Source organism: Seriola dumerili, unplaced genomic scaffold (assembly GCF_002260705.1).
Source record: "Seriola dumerili isolate Sdu_G_001 unplaced genomic scaffold, Sdu_1.0 BDQW01000200.1, whole genome shotgun sequence".
NCBI classification, from domain to species: domain Eukaryota; kingdom Metazoa; phylum Chordata; class Actinopteri; order Carangiformes; family Carangidae; genus Seriola; species Seriola dumerili.
Window position 1 is genome coordinate 1,046,722 of NW_019174455.1, and position 21,648 is coordinate 1,068,369.

Here is a 21,648-nt window from a genome sequence, read left to right on the forward strand (position 1 = left end):
AGTGCCACCAGGAATTGGACCAGCATGTGGATGGACAATGGATGGATGACTTTTTAATGAGAACCACAATGTAGACATGGTGAGCATGATATAAACAGATAAAACTGAAACCGATGTAAGAAGAACTGTGTGAATACATGAACATCACAATGAAAAGCTTAAAGAAACTTGAACTGACCTTGTGTCCCACGACCACATCATCACAAACCCCTTCGCTGTCCCGTCCTTTTACTGGTTTATCACATATTGGGGTGTAGACAATTCTGACATTGTCAGGCAGATTGTCATGGGTCAAAGTCACTTTGGAGGACAGCCGCTGTCATGCATCACACAGCAAAGAAGAAGACAAAAGAAATGATGAGGAAAAAGGTCAGTTTAAAAAATACACAAAAAGAGAAAAGAGGCTAAATGTGTCACTGACAGACAACAACTTACATTGTAGGCAGTTTCAATCAACTGGACAACATTATTGGAATCTGACGTCAGAACTCCCACCTCTGATTTTGGAATCATTTTAGAGAGTTTCTGGGATAAAACATGAGGTGAAATGAAAAGTCAGAGTAAATACACCATGTGTCCTATACGTAAACAGAGAAATGAGAGGTACATTTTATTTACCTTGTACACAGACTCCACATTTTTTGTCACTGCAAATATCGGCTGGATATTACTTTTTTCCAGCTGCACAGCTAGTTGTCCGACAGACGGGTAGTCCTGCACACAGCAGTCAGATGTTAAACCCAGTGTTCATGTGACATGTCTTGATAACCGCTGAACCAAACTCACATGGCTGCTTTTCAACAAAACCTTTTGGAGGCAGTGAGAAGAACCTTTTCCCAGTGACTGTGTTTAAAGATAGGTGACATTACAGCTCCAAAAAGTGATTTCCAAAACATCTCCATCTCCCCCTGGCTGCAGTTAAGGTCATAAACCCCGCCCCCTCCATGTTAGTGGATGAAACATGCGCCTGAAGATGGAGTCTGTAGTTCATATCATGCTGATGTTCAAGAGTTTGTTTTTAATTGGTTTTAATTAGTTAAGTAGTGTGATCTTATGATTGACAGCTGTGATTGATTTGCGATTGGGTTGAGCAGTTGTATGGGCTCCAACCCCTGATCACCCTCACTCTTGTACAGAGGGAGGACACGTAGACACGTCGTCCATCTTTATAAACAGTCATTGACTTTTCCCTTAAGTTATAATAACATGGCACTGCAACCCATTTGACAGTGGCTTCCCTCCTGTGATTCTACACTCACCATCTCACTACCCTTGGTGTAAAGGTTGTTTTCCATGTAGCACTGTTCATCATTGGGCTCCAGGATACCAGCCAGTTTTCCATCTCCGGCCATGTGGAATCCTGCATCAGTGGTTAGGACGATCAGCCGAGTGCTGCTGTTCCTCCATCCTATTTTATCCTAAACAACATGTGTTAGAACCATTTCAGCAAGTTAAAACAAACAAATCTTATTGGCTAAAAAACTTTTAAAAATACCTTTATATCTCACAAATCTAACATAAAAATAATTCCTGTTGCAATCACTTTGCTGTAAGCATGTTAGGGCAGACGGCTGGGTGACCAGAGTTCATCTACTACCAGGGTTTTTCCTGGCCGAAAATTAGGAAAATTAGGCGTGGGTGGTACTAAGCCGTACGACCGGGGAGTGGGGGTGGGGTGTCGCAATATTTCTGTTTTCATTATCATTATCTCTCCAGCCACTGTGGGTCAAAGCCACTCACTCTATGCTTTTGAGAACATCTGTGAAGATGAATAATAAGTGATGTTAAAATCACCATCAACGTCGGCTTTAATACACTCATTAACACACTCCTGAAGACTTGGTACTCTCCTTTGACTCCTCTCTCGCGCTCTGATCTTCTCCTCCACCGGTACCTTCCACTTGTGGCTGAGAACTAAGCCTACTGTCAGTCTTGACACATTAACCGTATCTCATCAGTAACATGAATTACCATTTTTTTCCCACATTAGAAGAACTAATGATGTCTGCACTCTGCACTGTTTCACCTGTCCTTGCAATTCTCCTCCTCGCAAACTCTTTTAAAATAAACTGTGATTTGAGACATTTCTGCAAAAAAAAACAAAAAAACATACACGATGGAATGTAACATTATTTAGGACGAATTTAGAAACTCTTCAAGAAGCTGGGTGTGCTTGGGTGTAAAAAGAGATAATATTCACTTATTTGAAGAGCCTCAAAAGGTCGCCGCCTCCTTCTGCAAGCAGAAAATCCAGCGCATTCGTATTCTTCTTTCGGATGGCTCTGCCTGATGAACGGATTACGATAAAGTGCCACTACATTGCCGTAGTGGCATACAGTCAAAAATGCAGTTACAAGCGTCGAATCCACTAAGTACAGAGAAAACAAGTAGGTCTACTAGAGTTTTTTTTCGGGAGGCGGAGGCGGCACAAAATGTGACAGGAAAAACCCTGACTACATCCCTCCTGTCAGGTTTAGGCCACTAGGTCAGGGGAAGATTGTGTTTTCGCCCTCTGTATATTTCAAGTCAGCATTGACTTTTTCCATATTTAGACCTTCACCACACAAACCTTAAAAGGCTTTAGCTGCTGATTTAACACAATCTGAGCAGCACTACACTTGTTTACTAAATGTAGAATCAGCTCCTTATGCTTTTCTTTTCCACATAAACTCATGACTTTCACCTCTTGTCAGTTTTTAATATCCATGTTTCCTCTGTCTGTTTCACACAGGCTGCACCATCGCTACACCATCCAGAGGAGTCTATAGGCTCAATTGCTGCAGGTCCTGCAGCACTTTTATTATTTTGTCTGGTGTCGCACAGGAGTCATGAAGAAGTAAAACTGGACCTCCTCTGACTCTTTGATGAGGAGGATGAAGCCATGACTGAGCAGCTCTGGATCAGCAGATGATTTGATAGTTCATATCGAAATCACTTATCAACTATCACTCAGTGAGACCCTCCTTTTCAGACAGTCAGGCACTTGTTAAGTTTTCACCAGACTTCATTAGGCTATGGTACAATGTATATCCTCAGAGCTCAAGGCTGACACCAGTGTGAGACCTCAGGAGAGTGACTGTCGAGAGTCATTTGTTTTCTGACCTTACTGTAGTGGTTCACAGCTGGTACAGTTACCAGGCTCATACAGCCTGTTAAAGACAGTTTGAACCACTTCATTCGGTATTTCAACTTGAATGGCTTTTCTAGATTCAATCTGTTCTAAATACTCACAGTGCATAGTCATCTCTTACCCCACATACAGCAGCCTGCATCATGGCATCTAGACTCCCCTCAGGAGAGTCCAGGTTCCCAGAGATGAACTGCGTGCTCACTTTACTGTTAAACTCATTCTTGTCTGGAGTCAGACTGAGCACGTGTCTGTAGCCGAAGGCAGGCTGACACTGCTGGTCATCCTCATCACATGGCTTCTCCAGTTTCTCTTTGTTGGTGTTGGTGTAAGGAAGGACTGTCTTATCAACAAAGGCACCGAACCCTGTCATCATAGAAACAGCTGTTAGTGTTTTCATAAGGTAACGTTATCAGATATTTCAGAACACTGACAGATATGTCACATATATACATATGTGTGTGTGTGCTGTTTTAGTGACAAAGACAAAGAGAGGAGGGAGAGGCTGCTTCCTGTGATTCTACTATAGGAGTCTACGGCAGCCTCTGTAACCATGTTTCCACTGCAGGAACTTTCCCCAGGAACCAGGAACCTTTTGGGGAACTATGCACATTTCCACCACGAACCAGGGTCTAAATTTAGTTCTGGGGTAATTGATCGATCCCTAAAAAAGTCCCTGGTCGCGGGGTAGTACTTTCCAAGCATTCAAAAACTTTGGGGGGTGTGGTTTGCAGTGCTGAACATTTGTGACTGGTCGAGTGAGCACCGAGTGAGCAAACACATTTTCCACACTGTGAAACAGGTCTGGGAGAAGGTAAAAAAACTGAAACAGGCCTTCAACAAAATAAAGGACCACAACAACCAGAGTGGCTAGGGTTGCCACCCATCACATATAATACGGGATCGTCCTGTATTTGAAAATAAAATGTTGCGTCTTGTATTGAATACATATGGGATGCCATTTGTCCCGTATTTTCGTTCATGTTATGTCCTCAAAGAGCTCTGAATAATGTAATGTCAAGTAATAATTTTGCATAATCTTCTCGGGACTTTAGGCCGCGGTGGAAACGCAGACAACAATGGACCACAGGAACCTTATAGTTCCTGAAGAAAAGTACCAGGTAAAGTTCCAGGTACTTTTTGGTCAAAATGCGGCTTATGAGTCTTCATCAGCCTCTCTGTCTATGGCAGCCTCTATGAGTCTACAGTGACCTCTATGAGTCTACAGCAGCCTCTATGAGTCTATGGCAGCCTCTGAAATAACATTATAAATGTGGCTGCTGAAGATCAGTCACTTCATGTGTAAAGGAGAGGCCTTTAGGACCCTGGGGAGTGAGGGAAGATTATTTAGGGACAGCGCTGCGTGTCTCAATTCACGTACATCCATGCTCACACTTACTGTTTTGAGTGCAACAGTGTGTTCACACTAACATGTACAACAACATGCCGTGAACTACAAGTACCCAGATGGTTCACTCAAAATAGGTGAGTGTAAACAATGGACACTTCTCACTCCCAATGGTCACCATCTTGGCTATGCAGAGAGGGGGGGTGGAGGGAGGGGGGGAGGGGGGGGCACCAACATGTTTTCACACTTGTGGAAACAGCAACCAAGGAAGGAGGACACGTTTTTGGTGCAGGGGGGCACACAGGAAAGTAAAATTTTTAATTCATTTTTAAGTCATGGAAATTTTGGTGGTCATTTTTGTGACAGTCATTTCCAGGGGACAGCTGTGTTTGATTTGAGGCAATACTACTCTGTTAAAATTCACGCACTACACCACTGTGTGTACTGTGTACACAGTGTACTGCATGTGAGTTCACTGACTGAAATATCTGATTTGAGACACATACAGTGGGTTTCCAAAGTCTGAGATCACTATCCCATTCAACATTTCACACAGACTTTGGGACCCCACTGTATATGTCCTGGTGTCGATCACCAACAGGCACTGTGATATGTAAAGGATATGTAAGTAAATTGCGGGTGTATTCTAAAGTATAACACAATAATAAATTTTGAGATTAGAGCCTTGTTACCTATTTGAGCATGCTGAGTGATTCTTCTCAGAGCTGCAAAAAGATCTTGTCCCAGTTCTTTCACTTTTTCCAGGTCATCTTTCATGGAGTAGGACAGGTCCATCAGATAGTACAGATCAACTGGGTAACCCTGAACTCTCTTAAAGGAGACGGTGAATGTTTGAGAAAGCCCTGCACACACAAGAAAAAAACAAACTCATGAATCAAATGATGAGAGACGATCATGAAAAACATGAGAACAAATCTGGATGCTGTAGCAGCACAGGTTTCTGGTTTCACTCAGGAACCTAAAAGTGTGAAAGCTTAGCATTAACTGATTCGACTGACCGGGGCGCAGATTCAGAGTGATCTTCTGAGGTGTCAGCTGGACTGGCTCCTGCTGGATGAAAGACTCAGCCAGTGCATCATTCCTGTCAATGGTCAGTGTGTTGGTGGGGGAGATGATTTTTTCGCAGCCTCTCGCTGTCAGCTGAGCTCTGGTGTCACAGCGAGCAGCTTCCTGTTCACCTGCTTTTGTGAAATTCTGTACAAAAACACATAAGAAGATATAACAATGGTCCTTTTATTCTGAAAATATATTATGTTCACTCATGTATGTTGTTGTCACTGTTACCTCCTGTTATTCTGTTTAAGCAAGTTACAAAATACCACCTGTCCAAATGTACTATGATGGTCAGGATATATTTAGTATAATATCCATTTCTTCACCACTAGATCCATTGATAAGCCAAACTCATCACTCTGCTGGAAACACTTCAATACTGTTTGTATACTGCAATCATTTCCAGTCATCACTATGGTTACAGGTTGTCATTGGTGGAATTACCTGTACTACCTGTTCTGTGACATCACCAACACTTTCAGCAGGTTTTTCAGATAAAAAGTGTTACAGACAAAGAAGACAACATGTGCACTGATCCACTGGAAGACTTGTCATTAAAGACATGTACAGGAGGATTTAAAATAGATCAAGGATGGAAATGAGGATTGCATGACTCTGTTGTGGTACTGATGTCTTCTTGTCAACACAGAAAGTAAATGTGCAGGAAGTTGAGTTTGCATTATAAATGTCTAATTTAAGCCATAAACCAAGTAAATAAATAAATGAGAGCCCTGGTCCTTTCTGTTCTGAGATAAATGAGCAGGAGACTTGACGCTGCAGTACATGGACAATATTCACAGTATTAGTGCTTGACAAAATAAATAGCTGGGAACTAGGGGTGGAGTCAGACACTGCCAAGATGCCGACAGTGGAGCAGCTCACTCTGAGCTTCAAAACTGCTCTTCAAAAATCTGTGGATGATGTCAAAAGAGGCGACGTCCATCTTTATTTTCCAGTGTGTGGATGTCACAGAGCTCTGATTGTGTTAGAACTGATGGACATTTGAATAAACTGTCAGAGCTCTGTTCATATGGGATCCAGACAGAATCAGGTCCAGCACTCTGAGAGTGATGATACTGAGTTGTGTGGTGACTGCTGCCTTCATCCACCTGTTGTGTTGATGTGAAACCAGCAGCATCAGCTAAGGGAGACAGTGACTGGCCTGTTCTTCATCACCTACCTGTTGACCAGGTGTCTAACACTGTACCAGCTGTCACTATAAACCCTGAGCAGGAACGCACACAGATTTTACATGAAGTCTGTTTCTCACCAGGTCTTGGCACCACACACAGTACGGTCCAGATTTGATGCAGTCATTACACGAGTTGATCACCGACTTTGAGCACACTTCCTCTGGTTGACCCAATCCTGCAAAACAAGACCACAACCTCCGTACAACACACACTGTAGGGCTGGGCAGATTTACAATTGTAGTTCAGGTACTAAGTCCTGTCCTGAGTACCAATGCTAGTGTCAGTAACAGAGTGAAAACAAGTGTTTGTCAGATAAAGCTGATTAATGATGATTCACTTCATCGATCACTGATCACACATTAGCTTCTTTAATAATAAAACCTATTGGTATTGATATTGATAAGTCTGGCATGGTTTGTTGTTGGTCTGAGACTGAGTTTCAGTCTTCATCAGTTCAGAGCAGACTGACTCTCAATACGAACACTGCTGTGAGGTGGAAGCTTCTCAGACCACATTGTCAATTTTCTCTTCTCTCACCAGCTCTTAGATCTTTAAGACCGAGGCCCCTGTGTGAGACCCTGGCTCCTAACCAGTCAATCACATATACCTGCTTCATATTGTGTGTGAAAGCTTACCCTCACTGCCCATCAGCAGCAGCAGGAGAAACAGCAAACACTGATCCATTTCCTGATGACACAAAACAAAGACAGAGCAACATTCAGCAGAATTAAAAAGAGGGGATTGGAACAACACATACTTCATTTACTCTGAAAACTTGAAGACATCAGGTCTTGGTCAGGTTGACTTTGATACTTGGTAGAGTTGGGGTAGAGTGATCCTGCATGGATCAAGTTGTATATCCACAGAACAGTGACAAACTAATCTTCCATTTCTGACAAAACACAGTTGATGATGTGAAGTTCATAGGGCACAAATACTCACCACCAATCAAAAACCAACAAAGGCACTAAGAGGAGGATGGAGCCTGGACCTTGTGTTTTTGGTGTAAATGATTGACAGGGTCTACCAGACAGTCCAGTCCATTGTTATTGTTCTCACAATGAAACCATCAGGAACATCAGCTCCATCAATCACCCTAAAACTGATGATGTAACATACTGCCTGCCTGTGTCTGTTTGTCTCCTCCTGTCTGTGTCTATTTGCAGGTACTGAAATACTAACGTGCTAAAATTCAACATGGTAATTTTCTACAACAACTGGTTATGAGTTGTAAACCTGTAGAAACTGGTGCACACTGACAGTTCATCAAACATCATCAGAGTACAAGAGTTCAATTAAGAGTTCAGTTTAATTAGAAAATAAAACCTTACCCCTGTAAGCTGGTGAACCTGTAATGAGTGGCTACAGAACATCTGATGATAGGGTGTGAAAGGTCTCAGAGCTGCAGACAGGGAGCTGTGAACATGTCATTCAGCTGATATGTGTGAAACCTCCACCCACCACAGATCACACTCACAACTGATGCTGGGTATGAACACAGTTTCCTGTGCACAGTCACACACTATATCAACACCATAAAAGGTAGAAGTGCATAGTGCAATGTTGGGTCAACAACACATTTCTGCTTTCTAATATGAGGAACAATAAGGTGTCTATGTAATATATATCTATATACATAGAACCACACCCACACTGAGGACAACACACAACAGGTCATCAGATGAGGATGAGGGTTGGTAGATATAGAGGTAGCAGCTGTCACAGTTACTGGGTTTGAACATAACAGCAGATACTGTGGTGCAGCACAATGACTAGAGTCAACATGTGACACTGTCTGTCTCCACTCACTGACCTCTGTGCCCACTGTTCTCACTACCCACAACAGTCTGAGACTGAATAAAGTTCTATCTTATTTGATTTTTCATTAGGCACAACTTCACCTGCACTGTTAACCCACAACTTCACACATGTCTTCTCAACAGTATTATGCACACACAGTAATATTTATGATGGTCTCAGAGTTGTTTCTGGTGCAGACTGTGAATTCAGGGTAGGAAATAACAAACAGGAAGTAACACAAGTAACATCTCTGAACTGCCTGATCCAGAACTGTCTGAACATGTTCACTGCCAACAACTACTGCTATAAACTGTCTAAATCCTAAATCACATGTTTTAAAACTCTTTGTTCTGCAGGTGGCTAGTGTTAGCTCCTGAATTTTACGGCAGATCAGCTTTTATTCTGTGGATAACTTAAGCCAGCTGTTTATATAGAACTGTGTTGGTCTTTATTAAAGGTTTTTGATAATTAAATAAATAGATAATAATGTTATCAGTCATATTCATCTTAAATGGTGTTTATTGTGTTTGTGTGTTTTTATCAAATGAATCAGACTCAAATACTAGTGCAGGGAGGTGAAGAGAGTCTGCAACTATAACTGTACAGAGGAACAATTAGACTGAATGGTCAGTGAAAAGACAGATGAAGTGATAGATGTAAATGAAATGATAAACAGAAAATCCATAAGGCCAAACATCTGCCTTTACCATACCCATCATGTGTGTATTAATAACATAATATCAATATTTAATGTGCTTCATGTGTGTGTGTGTGTGTGTAGAGGAAGAGAGCCTTATGTTTATTTGTGTTTGTTTATGGTTTTCATGCTTGTTTATGTTTGTTTGTTTATGTTTGTTCATGTTTGTCTATGTTAGTTAATGTTTTTCTATGAGTTGATGTCACATGGGCAGAGTTTATCTCCTGTTTTAACAGAATAAATCAGCAGCATGTGTCAATGTAAATGTTACAGTAGGATTACTGTATATTGTCACACAGACCCATGTCACCTGCTGTGTAGACACAATGAGCATAATGAATGTACAGCTACATTTCACACATTACAATGTTGACCAATTATATAAATATATAAATCAACAACACACACACACGCATACACGACATGAGTTGATTGTCAATAAAACATCTTAAACTGAAAATGTATAATTCACATTATGTGATGACACAGTCCTGTGCTCAGAAACCAAATTGAAAATCCCTCTTCTCGAAAATGTGTCAGTCAGTTGTTAATTCTGTCAACTTCCTCCCAGAAAACAAGAAGCTCGTCTTCCTCATTTAGCTTCATATAGATTCACAAACTGTCACAAAACCATTTTTTCCATATTATATTGATATCACATCTCATACTTGTTAAACATGGAATTTAATTTGATTTGTATTTTAATTATTTCTTATATCATTATCATTAGTGCCACGGGTGCTCAGCTCCGAGGCACTCCTCTACAGCATGAGAACCCTCTCTTCTAGCACTTCTAGGTCTGGTTTCTCTGGTAAGGGCAGGCAGGTCAGTGCATATGCATTGTTGTGATATTTTCCCTCTTTGTACACAACCCATGTCTGGATCCTGGGAGATGCCATTTGTGGTACTGCTCGCACCTCACTGAAAAGTGAGAACAAGGGCTTGTAATCTGTCACTATGGTGAACTTCTTTCCATAAATGTACTTGCAAAAGCATTTGATTCCAAACATCACTGCCAGTCCTTCTTTATCCAGCTGTGAGTAGTTTTTCTCTGCTGCATTAAGAGTCCGTGATGTAACTCCAATTGGTCTTTCAGTTCCGTCTGGAATCTGATGTGACAGCACTGCACCGACTCTGTATGGTGATGCATCACATGATAACACAATTATTTTTGTGTCTCTTTGTGGCAGCTTGTGCACTGCAGCAAGGACAGTTGACAGACCTGGCAGAAACCTGTTATTGTAATTTTACAGTCTGAGATATGCCTTTAGCTCTGTCATATTTGAAGGTGTAGGCGCCTCCTTGATTGGTTGAACTGGATGTAGTCCTGTTGCATCCACTTTGTGACCTAGAAACATCACCTCTTCACTCATGAATGAGCACTTTGTCCTCTTCAGCGAGAGACCAGCCCCTTTAGCCACTTGAAAGATAGGATAGTTGATAGGCTAGATGGGCTAGTTGACACTCCAAATTGTAGCAGCTTGTATGTGAACAAGCCTTTGTGTGCGTTTACAGTCATGTACTTTTTTGCATCCTCATCCAAAGGAATTTGTGATATGTGTGGCTCAGATCTAGTTTTGTGAATGTCTGTCCTCCTGACAGGCTGGTAAACAAGTCCTCAACTCTGGGAATTGGATACTTACTAGGTTACTAGGTTTTGACACCTGATTTACAGTCAGTTTGTAGTCTCTGCACAGCCTTGCTGAGTTATCTCGTTTGAGGACAGGAACCACTGGCGCTGCCCACTCTGCATATTTCAAGTTCAGTTACCTCCTGGGCTAGGAGACGGTCGAGTTCAGCCTCAAGCCTCTTCCTCTCATTGCATATGGGACAGGTCTGGCTTTAAAAAATCTGGGGGTTGCTTCCTTTTCCATATATATCTTAGCTGGGGGGCCTTTGAACCTACCTTGTTCCTCCTTGAAAACCTCCTCATGCTCCCCAACTACTTCCTTTAGGGCAGGGGTCTCAGACTCGCAGCCCGCGGGCCAATTGCGGCCCCTGGAACAATATCTTGTGGCCCCCTGCCTGAAATCAAAGCTTTGTGTTAGTGCGGCCCGCGCGTTTTTTCTCACATGCATCTGGGCGTTTTATATTTTTTAACACTTGTGGGTTACCGTAGCTCAGGCTCGTGACAACAATGCGAATTAGCAATTGGTCACTTGTAACATGTTTGGGTCACCGAGGGAAAATATATCCTGTCACCTAGTGCTATACGGTTTTTGTTAGTCCCAGTCATGTCTTTTTCAAAACCTGCTGCGAAGAGAAAAGTTGGCGATGAGCAGACAATTTCAGGAGAAGTGGGAGACGGAATATTTTTTTGTTGAGCACAGGGGCATCCCAAAGTGTCTAATATGCACGGATAAAGTCGCGGTGCACAAGGAGTATAACATCAGACGTCATTACTCAACTAAACATGCTGAGGAGTATGCAAAATACCTGGGAGATGAGCGAGAGGACCGGGTCGCCAAACTTAAAACATGTCTACTGAGGCAACAAGATCTTTTCAAGAAAGCAAGCAAAGAGAGTGAAGCGGCTGTCAAAGCTAGCTACGTGGTGAGTGAGATGATTGCTAAGGCAGGAAAGCCATTCAAAGACGGCAAGTTCATCAAACATTGCATGTTACAGGCATAAGTCAAAGTTCAGGTCCAAACTTAAAGATAAGCATCTTAAAGCCATACTGAGGGTCTCAGTTGCTTCCTCCCTCAAGCCAAATGTGGCTCAGCTGTGTGAGAGGAAGCGCTGCCAAGTCTCTGGCAGCAAGGAGTAGGAGGAAGTAAATGAAGCCTATGTTCTGAAGAACTGTTCATGTTCTGCATGTTCTGACTTGTTAAGATTGAGAAGATTGGATCAGTTGTACTTTTTTTTTTGGAATACTTGAAACCCTTTTTTTGTGGAATACTTGATGTGGCCCAGCCTCACCCAGACTCTACCTCCAGCGGCCCCTAGGTAAGTTGAGTTTGAGACTCCTACTTTAGGGTGTCTCTCTTGACCTGGTGGATTTTATGCGTTCTGGTCTCTACTGTAAACCTAGTCTTTTGATCCACCCCCACCAACTAGACTAGGGCCTGTCCCTGTCAAAACTACCACAGGTAGATTTTTTGTTATCTCTCTACTCTGCACTTGACCATGGCTGCTCCCAAAACATTTACCCTATGTCCTGTATATGTTCTAAGTCTCATTCTGCATGGCTGTAGTTTTGGGACCTCTGTACATAGAGTGGTTCACTACTGTTACCCCATATCCTGAGTCCACTTCAAACTGCATTTCAGTTTCATTAACAGTCAGTGTCTCTATAAATGGCTCTTCTGCTGGTATGTCTATCCCCTCCAGTTTGTACAATGTGAACATGACCTCATCTATGTCTATGTCCGGTGTTTTGTCTTCCCCTTGGCTAACATAGTTTGCACCCTGAGTTGTCACTTTCTTATTTGTCAGCTGCACTCCGCCCTCTTTAGGTTTTACTGTGCTCGCTGAACATTTTGACCTGCACACTTTCTGAATATGGCCAGTCTTACCACACTTGTGACAGATTTCATTAATGAACTTATAGTCCCCAGCCCTGTGCTGCTCACTCCCACACCTGTAGCAAGCCTTATGATGGTGCTTACTCAGGCTCTGCCTTGACATTTTGTGAACTGCCTGGGGGGCCCTTGCATGCATCTGTATAGCCTCCAGCGACTGTATATCTTTCACATCCTTGCTTGTCGTCTCTCAGTGCTGTATGCAGTCGTCTGCAATCCAACAGATTAGTCTGTCTTGAGCATTTCTGATAACTTGTGCTAATTTCCTCAGTACAGCCACATATGACATGACTGATTCTCAAAGCTTCCTAGCAATTTATAGCGCTGCACAATTTCACTGGGTTTGCTGTTAAAATGGTCCTTCAACAGCTTCACAAGCTCATCAAATGTCTTGTCTCCCGGTTTCACAGGGCTGACTAGATTCCTAATAAGACTGTAAGCCCACTGAACTGAGAAAAATGGCTTTCTGCCGACTTGCATCCGTTATCGCATTAGCTTCAAAGAAATGGTGGAGAACTTCACAATATTTCTCCCATGTTTGGGTTTGGTTATCAAAAGGAGCAGTGTCTCACACCATAGCTGCAGCCATTTACTCCTGTTAAATTGTTGTCCACCTATCCATGGTCCGTTGTTTTTTTCTTGTAGTTACTCAACAGTTTTTCTTACACATTTGCGTGTTATCCCACGAGGCAATCCACTGCAACAACTTTATTCTCGTCGCTATTTATCGCTCACTGGAAGCTTCTGTTTAACCAGGGAGGAAGTTTATTTTTTCACATATCAGAACAGGTTGGTGAACTAGCTAACAACTGCAGTATCCTCCAGATAGCAACATCAACAACTCTTCTTTGTCCAGATACGTAATTCCCACTGGCTACATTTTCCATATTACAGCAGTGCTCTCTGGTGAACTAGCTTTTAATACACGCAATTCCACTTTACAGCAAGAATAGAGGTAGTCCTGTATTCATACATGTGATTAATAATTAGATTAGTCCACTTCCTTTGGCTGAGGTGTTGTATAGCGTGATGGCAGTGGGAACAAAGGATCTCCTGAACCTCTCTGTTCTGCAGTGCAGTGGAAGAGACGTTTGCTGCAGCTGTAGCTGCTTCTCTGTCCTGCCAGAATGTTGTGGAGAGGATGGTTGGTATTGTCCAAGATGGCCAAAATCTTACATTGCATCAGTCTCTCCTCAACAGTCCTGAGTTAGTCCAGACTCCTGCCAAGCACAGACCCAGCCTTTTTGACCAGCTTGTCCAGTCTCCTTGTGTTCATGTTGGACATGCTGCTGCCCCCAGCAGACTGCAGCATAAAAAAGTACCCTTACCTCTTTTTTAAAACGAAAGGGTGGCGTTGTCAGTTTTATCGTAACTTATTGCATTGTCGCACTTTATTTTTTTAAGTTAAGTTATAAAGGGCCACACACACACCTGAGCTTCTCCCTGTCTCCTTCCCTGAAGGCCTCCTTTTTCTGGTTGAGGAGGGTCTTGATGTTACTGGTGATCCAGGATTTGTTGTTTGGAAAGCAGTGTACAGTCCTTGCTGGTATTACAGTGTCCATACAGAAGTTAATGTAATCCATGGTACATTCACCCATTCTATTAGGTAAGGGTCCTTGCTTTTATCATTTTCATGTGACTTCAAAAGTACATTCCAATCTGTGCACTCAAAACAGTCTTTTAGACACTCACTGACCTCCACGGTCCAGTTCCTGAATGAGCGGGTGGTTGCAGCCTGCCTCAGTACACAGGGCTTGTATGAAGGCTCGGGTCTGCATCCACAGTATGGCTTCTTCAGCTCAGTTGGTATGGGATGTTTAACTCCATATCTGGTATACTTTAAAGCCAGGAGTTCTTCCTTTGTGTATGTTTTTTTTCTCCATCGTCAGACCAAACAAGTTCTCTTGGTTCAAGGGGTACTTGTCTAGTATTTCCTCTGGTACTGTGTCTGTAGTGACGGATAGGTGAGGGGGGTGTAGCTACATGACTCACCGGGGAGATTGTATCCTTTGGCTGAGACAAACTCAGCCAAAGTGCAAAAACTGCAGAAATATCTAGAATCTAGATTTAGATGTAACATTAAGATTTAGAAATAATATTTAGATTTAACATTCTGATTTCGATTTGATATTTTGATTTCAATTTAACATTTCGATTTAGATTTAATATTGAGACTTAAGCTTGATTTTTTTTTTTTTTCACAAATAAACATTGTTAATAACATATAACATGAGGTTTTACATGATTTTCTGTCTCAAATGAGAGGAAAATTTGGCTAAATGCGAGGAAAGGGAGCTAAATATTTAAAATATAGGCTATCAGCTAAAAAATTCTAACTGACTTTTTACATTTGACAACCCATACATCAGACACATAGAAATGTCTATAAATTATTTTGAATTAACCTATCACAGATATTTTGACCCTTGACAGTTTCTTGGTTCTCTTAATTTCACACACGTTTTTTTAAATGAATCATGTCACTTTTTAAAAGTTAGATTAGTCAATGATTTAATGACTGCAGTTTAAATATAGATTAACCAATTTTGTATTTAATCTCCACAATGAACGGTGAAACAGAAGCATAAAAATTACACATTAACTTTGGAAATGCAACTATCTTATAGACAAATAATCTTGAAGGAACAAAACAGATATTCTTCAAATAAAACAAAAAAACAACATAAAGGCAATCTGATGGAGTTGACAAAGCATCAATGGTGATGACAAAACTGACGGTGGTGACAAACTTATAAGGAACAGGAAAATATTTCATTCAAAATGACAACTGAACTCTCACAAATATTTAAATGTTGCAAGATATGGTGATATCAAGATATGAAAAAAATATTACATAATGTGTAACTATTCTTTTCTTGGATCTACATCTCAAGGAAGTTAAACATAGATGCCATAGACAATGCATGTACAACCCAGTTGTAAAGTCAACAACCTCTTTAAGTATACTGCTTATACTTAAACTAATTCAAATACTCCAGTATATTTTTCAAGTATATTTTCTGTCTGTATTACTATTATTTTTTTGGAAACATCTGACTTTTACTCCACTACACTTAAAGACAAATATTGTTCTTTTTATGCCACTACATTTCTATGAAGTACTCTTACTTTGAATCAGAGCTTGTAGTCAGTGAATGAACTTTCTTTTGTTTTGAAAAGAGAAGAGAAGAGAAAAACCAATCACAGCCAACTCCTCCACTGTCAGCCATGTTTGAACCTGTCTGGCGACGTTAGATAAAGATGAGGCAGAAGATTATTCACCAGAGACCATGCTCTGATCTGAAGTCTGTGTTTGAAGGTTTACAAATAAAGATTAATTTAGTTTGAAATATTTGCTGTGTTTACCACGACTAGACTTCATCACTGATTAAAAAAAATTCCATCTAATTTGAGAAAGCACGTTGAGGTCATGTAAATTCAAGATAAATCTTTAAACAGACAGCTTGTTGGCTCCTTTTGTTGATCCAGTTGTGTTTTTATGTCCATGTCTGCAGTTCCTGTATCATATTCTACAAGCCTTTTATTCTACAGGTTCTACAGTCAGTCAGTCAGTCAGTCAGTCAGTCAGTCAGTCACAGTCAGACAATCAGTCAGTCAGTCAGTCAGTCCATAGGTTGTTGACACTCTATGGTTGTGATACGCAAGTTATTAACAAATAGATATTAAATAAAAAGAATATTGAAAATTTCCCAGAACTAAAGTGGTCTCATGGCATGTTGAAAAACAAGGAAATGGTAAAGGGGTCCTCAGAGTTTTAGCTGCCCACAATAATCTCTGATTTTCTTTGGATTTTTAAAAATGTATGACAGTGTTAACAGAAACTCCGGAAGCAAGTTCAATCGATTAGAAAGTACATTCAAATGATTTTTGGACTGTAACTTTTGATACTCATGAAATTATTTACTCAACTACTTACACATAGCTATTATGATGTTTAATTTTACAATACTTTTCAAGCTGTTGTAACATAATGAAACTTGCATCAGGAGTGTTTTTTTAGGCACTGGTCACATATAATTTAGAATAAAAAAATATTTATAAAAGCACATGAAATTATATTATGTTATGCTGACATTATCCTGGTTAGTCTTTTGGTTATATGTATGATATAATATTATGTACATTTTTTTACCCAAAACTGTGTTTTATCAGGTGGACATGTTTTGTCTCAGATCTCAAGAATCCCTGAAGTATAAAAACAGTAAATAAAAATGAAAAACAAGCTACTCTTTGAGTCAGCCAGACAGCCACAATAGCAGCAACCCAGATATTAAGACTAACCTATGACACTGAAACATAATGTAGTTCTTCACAATATGTTTGCAACATTTTAAAGTGTATTTAGTTCTTCATCAGACTTTTAAAAAGAATATTAGTGTTAGTTATAAGATTGTTGTAAGAATATCAACAATAAAAAACAAGGTTACAAGAAACATGAAACTGTTTCTTTATAAAGCAGACTTACCAGAAACAGGAAGGTGCAGTTCTGCGGTTGACAGTTGATCAGGATTGTGCACTGTGCAGATGCAAAGACTCCACCCTGACAGGAAGTGTGACGCAATCAAAGAGTTTAAGATAGCAGCAGGGGTTGTGTCACAGAGCCGGTCTGATGTCAAACCCTGATGAGACACTTATCTGACTCACACTGGACTCATAACATCAGGACTTCAGTCTTGATGTGTCTGACTGATGTGACTCCTCCAGACGTGACTTGACAGACCTTTTTAGGGCTTTCTCCTCTGTTGATGAGCGGTACACAACTAACCTTGACCCCTCTGCCCCCTACTGACACAAATCATTAATGCGTCTCTTCTGCAGATTCTGGTTACCTCAAAATACTCATCCTGTTAGATCTCTGCTGGACTGATTAGAAAATCTACTGGCGACACTGGCACTCCAATATCTTGGTCCAGGTCCTACCTGACATCCAGAGAACAGTTTATTTCCATCAGTTGCCTCAGGTCTCCCACGTCCCCCCTTTCCCATGGTGTTCCCCAGTGCTCAGTTCTTGGGCCACTACTATTTATCATCTCCCTTTTACCTCTTGGACACATAATACGTCAAAATGGCCTCAACCTCCACTGCTATGCTGACAACACACAACTGTACATCCACACCAAGCCAACAGACACTTTGCCACCATCCAACCTGACAGATTGCTTACATGACATCACTGCTTGGATGATGTGCAATTACCTCAAACTCCACCAGGGTAAATCAGAAGCTATCCTCAGTGCTTCCGCAGCCACACATTTAAATCTCACCATTCCTGTATTCATTACATCCTCTGTTGCTGTTGCTTCTTCCATCTCAAGAACATCTCTAGGTCACAACCCTCTCTTTCCCAATCTGTTGCAGAGACTCTCATCCAAGACTTTATTACATCTTGATACTGTAACACTCTTCTCCTGGGTGTACCCTAAAGAGGGTTAAATAGACTTCAGTTTGTCCAAAATTCGGCTGCAAGAATCCTCTGTGACTCAACCCCCACCCTTAAGAAATTACACTGACTCCCAGTTAAATACCTCATAGTTCTCCTTATTTAGTAGGTCGGTCTAGATCACTATTCCTCTGATGTACTTCACTCTCTCCCCTCCAGACTTCGCACCATGGAACCATGACAGGGCCTTCAGTGTAGCTGACCCTGACCTCTGGACTGCTCTCCCTCAGACTCTGTGCCAATGCACATCTGTTGCTTCTTTTACAGTTTTTCTCGATTGTTTCGATGCAAATCTCACATCAGAAATATCATACTCACCTCTCTTAATGCAGTTATCAGAACAGTTCATCATCTCTTCACACACATTTGCATTTCTCATTGTATTTGTACAGACTTCCATTGTATCCACACGTGACGTTTTCATTGTGTTGATGCATTTCTCAACTGACTCTGACCACTCATGAAAACAGTTTTTAACTGTAACTGTAGTAGAGTGCTGAACATTTTTACTCTTTATTTTTGCAGTTCTCTTTTTTTAAGTCAGTCAAGTTTTAATCAAAATATCAAAACGTCTAAGTCGTGACGCTCTGGTGAAAAGGGTTACAGTTTTTTTAAACTGCTTACACACAAAGTCTTATATAACTCACAATTTCTGAAACCTGTCACTCAAAGATCAAAACCACTCACCAAATCTACAAAACCATGAGTTAATTCTCAGCCTCTGACTCAGATTTCTGTGTCATAAAATACTTTCTACAAAACACTACACACAGCTCTCTGCCTATGAGGTAGAAAAATCCAACAGGAAGTCATTTGCTTGCTTTTTATGAACACGACCAATCAAAATGCTGCACTTATTCACCAGTATCACACACCCACTCTGAACATGTGCAAGCACTTATTGTTGGAATGATCACAAACCAATCACTGCTTTAGAATAGGACACATGTCTCTGATGAGATGAGAGCTACACTGATTTATCATGTCATCAATCACAGATTAACTATAAGAGAGGCTGGAATGATAGTCCAACCCAATATGAGTCGGTTCACAGTGGCATCAATAATCAAAGCCTCAGAGTACAGGTATGTACAGGTATATCTACTTCAGCATTACCATAAAATACACTTTATTGCACTGTTTTACATTAACATTTGTAGGTCTCACTGTAGGCACCTATTTACTGCACTGCATTGTGGGAATCGATGGTTATCATACTGTATTACAGTACAGCCAACTGTAAAAAAAAAAAAAACAAAAAAAACATGTATACACTGCACACACCCACACTGCTTGTTACTTTAATCATCTACAGAGTGGAAAGGCAGAGACATCATGGAGGACGAGGTCACATGTTTACAGAGAAACAGGAAGTTGACACTGTAAATATCGTTTATGCCAACAATGCCATTAGGTTTAGGGAGATAAGAGAACATATCCTAAATGATGCAACAATACAGTTCAACAGTACAGTACGACATCAATGTTGTAAGCCTGTCAACATTGCAACACGTCCTCCATCGACACCAATTGAGAATGAAACAACTATACAGGATGCCATTTGAGAGAAACTCTGACAGAGTCAACGATCTCTGATGTAACTATGTGGATATATGCACCACTACTTCCAATACTTCAAGCTTGCAGATAAACAACCAGACTGTTGAACTGTACCATATTTACTGATCTGCATATTTTGCCAGAGAATATTGGTGAAGGATTCTCATACCATTCCCCATGAATATATTCAAGTGGATGACATAGGCTTCAACCTCAGCAAAAGCAGGTGCAGGGGGAGAAATGTGATTGGACACTGTTAATGTTAACAGCATGGAGGAAATGTGACCATGTGTGCTGCATGCTGCATGGTGTCCTCAACCACCATACCACACTGGGTCCTTACAACACAGCCCATATGCTCTCTTTCTGGAAGCAGTTCACACCAGGCTTGTTCCTGATCAAAATCCAGAACAAACCAGATTTCTGGTATTATGGGACAATGTGAGTTTTTACCAGGCTGTTCTGATCCAAAACAGGTTTGCCACCCATCCACAGTTCTCAGTTCTGTACCTTCCTCCATATTTACCTTTTGGAAAGTATAGGATCGTCAGCCCCATGACTGCATGCTGCTTCTCCAGGCAATGGAGGAAGCATGTGGGGACATAGATGCTGCCCCGAGCAAAGGTTGCATATGTCACTTTAGGAGTTTTTTCCCTCGCTGTTAGGTAAAATATATAATGTGATGAAATATTGTGGCCAAATCTAGCCTGGAGGGGATGCAGCTTAGCACTGGTGACATTCCCCACCCCCAATGAAAAGAAATTCTTTACTTTTGGTTTACACATGTATGGTTTTTGTAGAAATGGTTTCTTGTATGCTGTACTACTATTTACAACAGTAATGTGTTGGAAAGATAAATATATTCCGTTTCAACATTGCATTGGTGTTTACTGTGTATGTTTCAACCCCTATCAACAGATCACTGTACTGTCTACACTTTAGAACACTGTATGGAAATGTATATACAAGCCTATGGAAGACAGAAGAGCTTTAGATTTAGAACTTGGTGTATCTAACAATTTACTATATTGAGAATAGTGTTTGGCATTTACAGTAAGTCACAACTCAAAACTCACTTGTTTGATTTAAATTTTTGTGTCATCTGCACACATAACATTACAAATATGTTGGATATAGTTTTTTCATGGAGAGAATGTGCAGGTGACGTAAGAAACCCATTGAGGGCTGATGTTAAACTTCACCTCAACATAAAATAAACATCATACAAGATGAGAAAGAAAGAAAGACAGGAAGATAGATGCAAAGAAAGAAAGAAAGAAACACAGGACGAAGGAAAGAAAGAGGAATAAAAAAGCACGAACAACACAATATACAGTATACAGTGGAAGGGACAGCTATTTGAATGAATCTAACTGAACCCTAATCCTAACCTTAACCCTAACCCATCTATTAGTTTACCCTAATTCCCATGTGAGAGCTTCTAATGCTAATGCTTCTTTTAATAGTCTTTTAAGAACAGGCAGCGAGGGTGAGGTGTCTACCAGGTGTCAGTTGGTGTTCCGCAGTTGTGCACCTCTATATTTAATTGAATATTGCCCTCTATTGGTGTGATAGAAAGGGAGATGCAGATTATTTGATTGTCTCGTTGGGTGGCCTATCCTGTTGCTTCATGAAACGTACATGTATTTATTGTTTAATTGTATATATCTAATTCTTGTATATATGTAATTGTTGCTGTTGTTGTTAATAAAAATCCCAACAATCAAATATACAGAATACACTGGCCACACAGCTTCAGTATTTCAGTGTTGGAGGCTCTCAGTGAATCCATGTGGAACCAAACAATCTGATCTCATAAGGTCCACTTAATGGCTTTTTGGAGCTTTCAACCATCTCATGGTCTTCT

The 21,648-nt window shown here is 40.8% G+C and overlaps 1 protein-coding gene across 3 annotated transcripts in view; it reads right to left on the reverse strand.

Annotated features, from left to right (window-relative positions):
* Positions 1–17,303, reverse strand: part of LOC111228090 (integrin beta-2-like) — a 32,869-nt gene extending 15,566 nt beyond the window's left edge. Inside the window, exons 1-10 of one of the 3 annotated variants that reach the window (XM_022753896.1) lie at positions 17,247–17,303; positions 7,378–7,429; positions 6,820–6,917; positions 5,495–5,690; positions 5,168–5,338; positions 3,252–3,493; positions 1,260–1,418; positions 619–714; positions 436–525; positions 179–316 (exon numbers count right to left, since the gene is read on the reverse strand). In XM_022753896.1, coding sequence (XP_022609617.1) covers positions 179–316; positions 436–525; positions 619–714; positions 1,260–1,418; positions 3,252–3,493; positions 5,168–5,338; positions 5,495–5,690; positions 6,820–6,917; positions 7,378–7,426 — 1,239 coding nt within the window. In that variant the 5' untranslated portion in view covers positions 7,427–7,429; positions 17,247–17,303. Of the gene's footprint in view, positions 1–178; positions 317–435; positions 526–618; positions 715–1,259; positions 1,419–3,251; positions 3,494–5,167; positions 5,339–5,494; positions 5,691–6,819; positions 6,918–7,377; positions 7,430–8,073; positions 8,134–11,145; positions 11,188–17,246 lie in introns of those variants that run through there. The other 2 variants (XM_022753895.1, XM_022753894.1) reach the window with 2 other exon arrangements.
* Between the last annotated feature and the right edge of the window lie 4,345 nt (positions 17,304–21,648).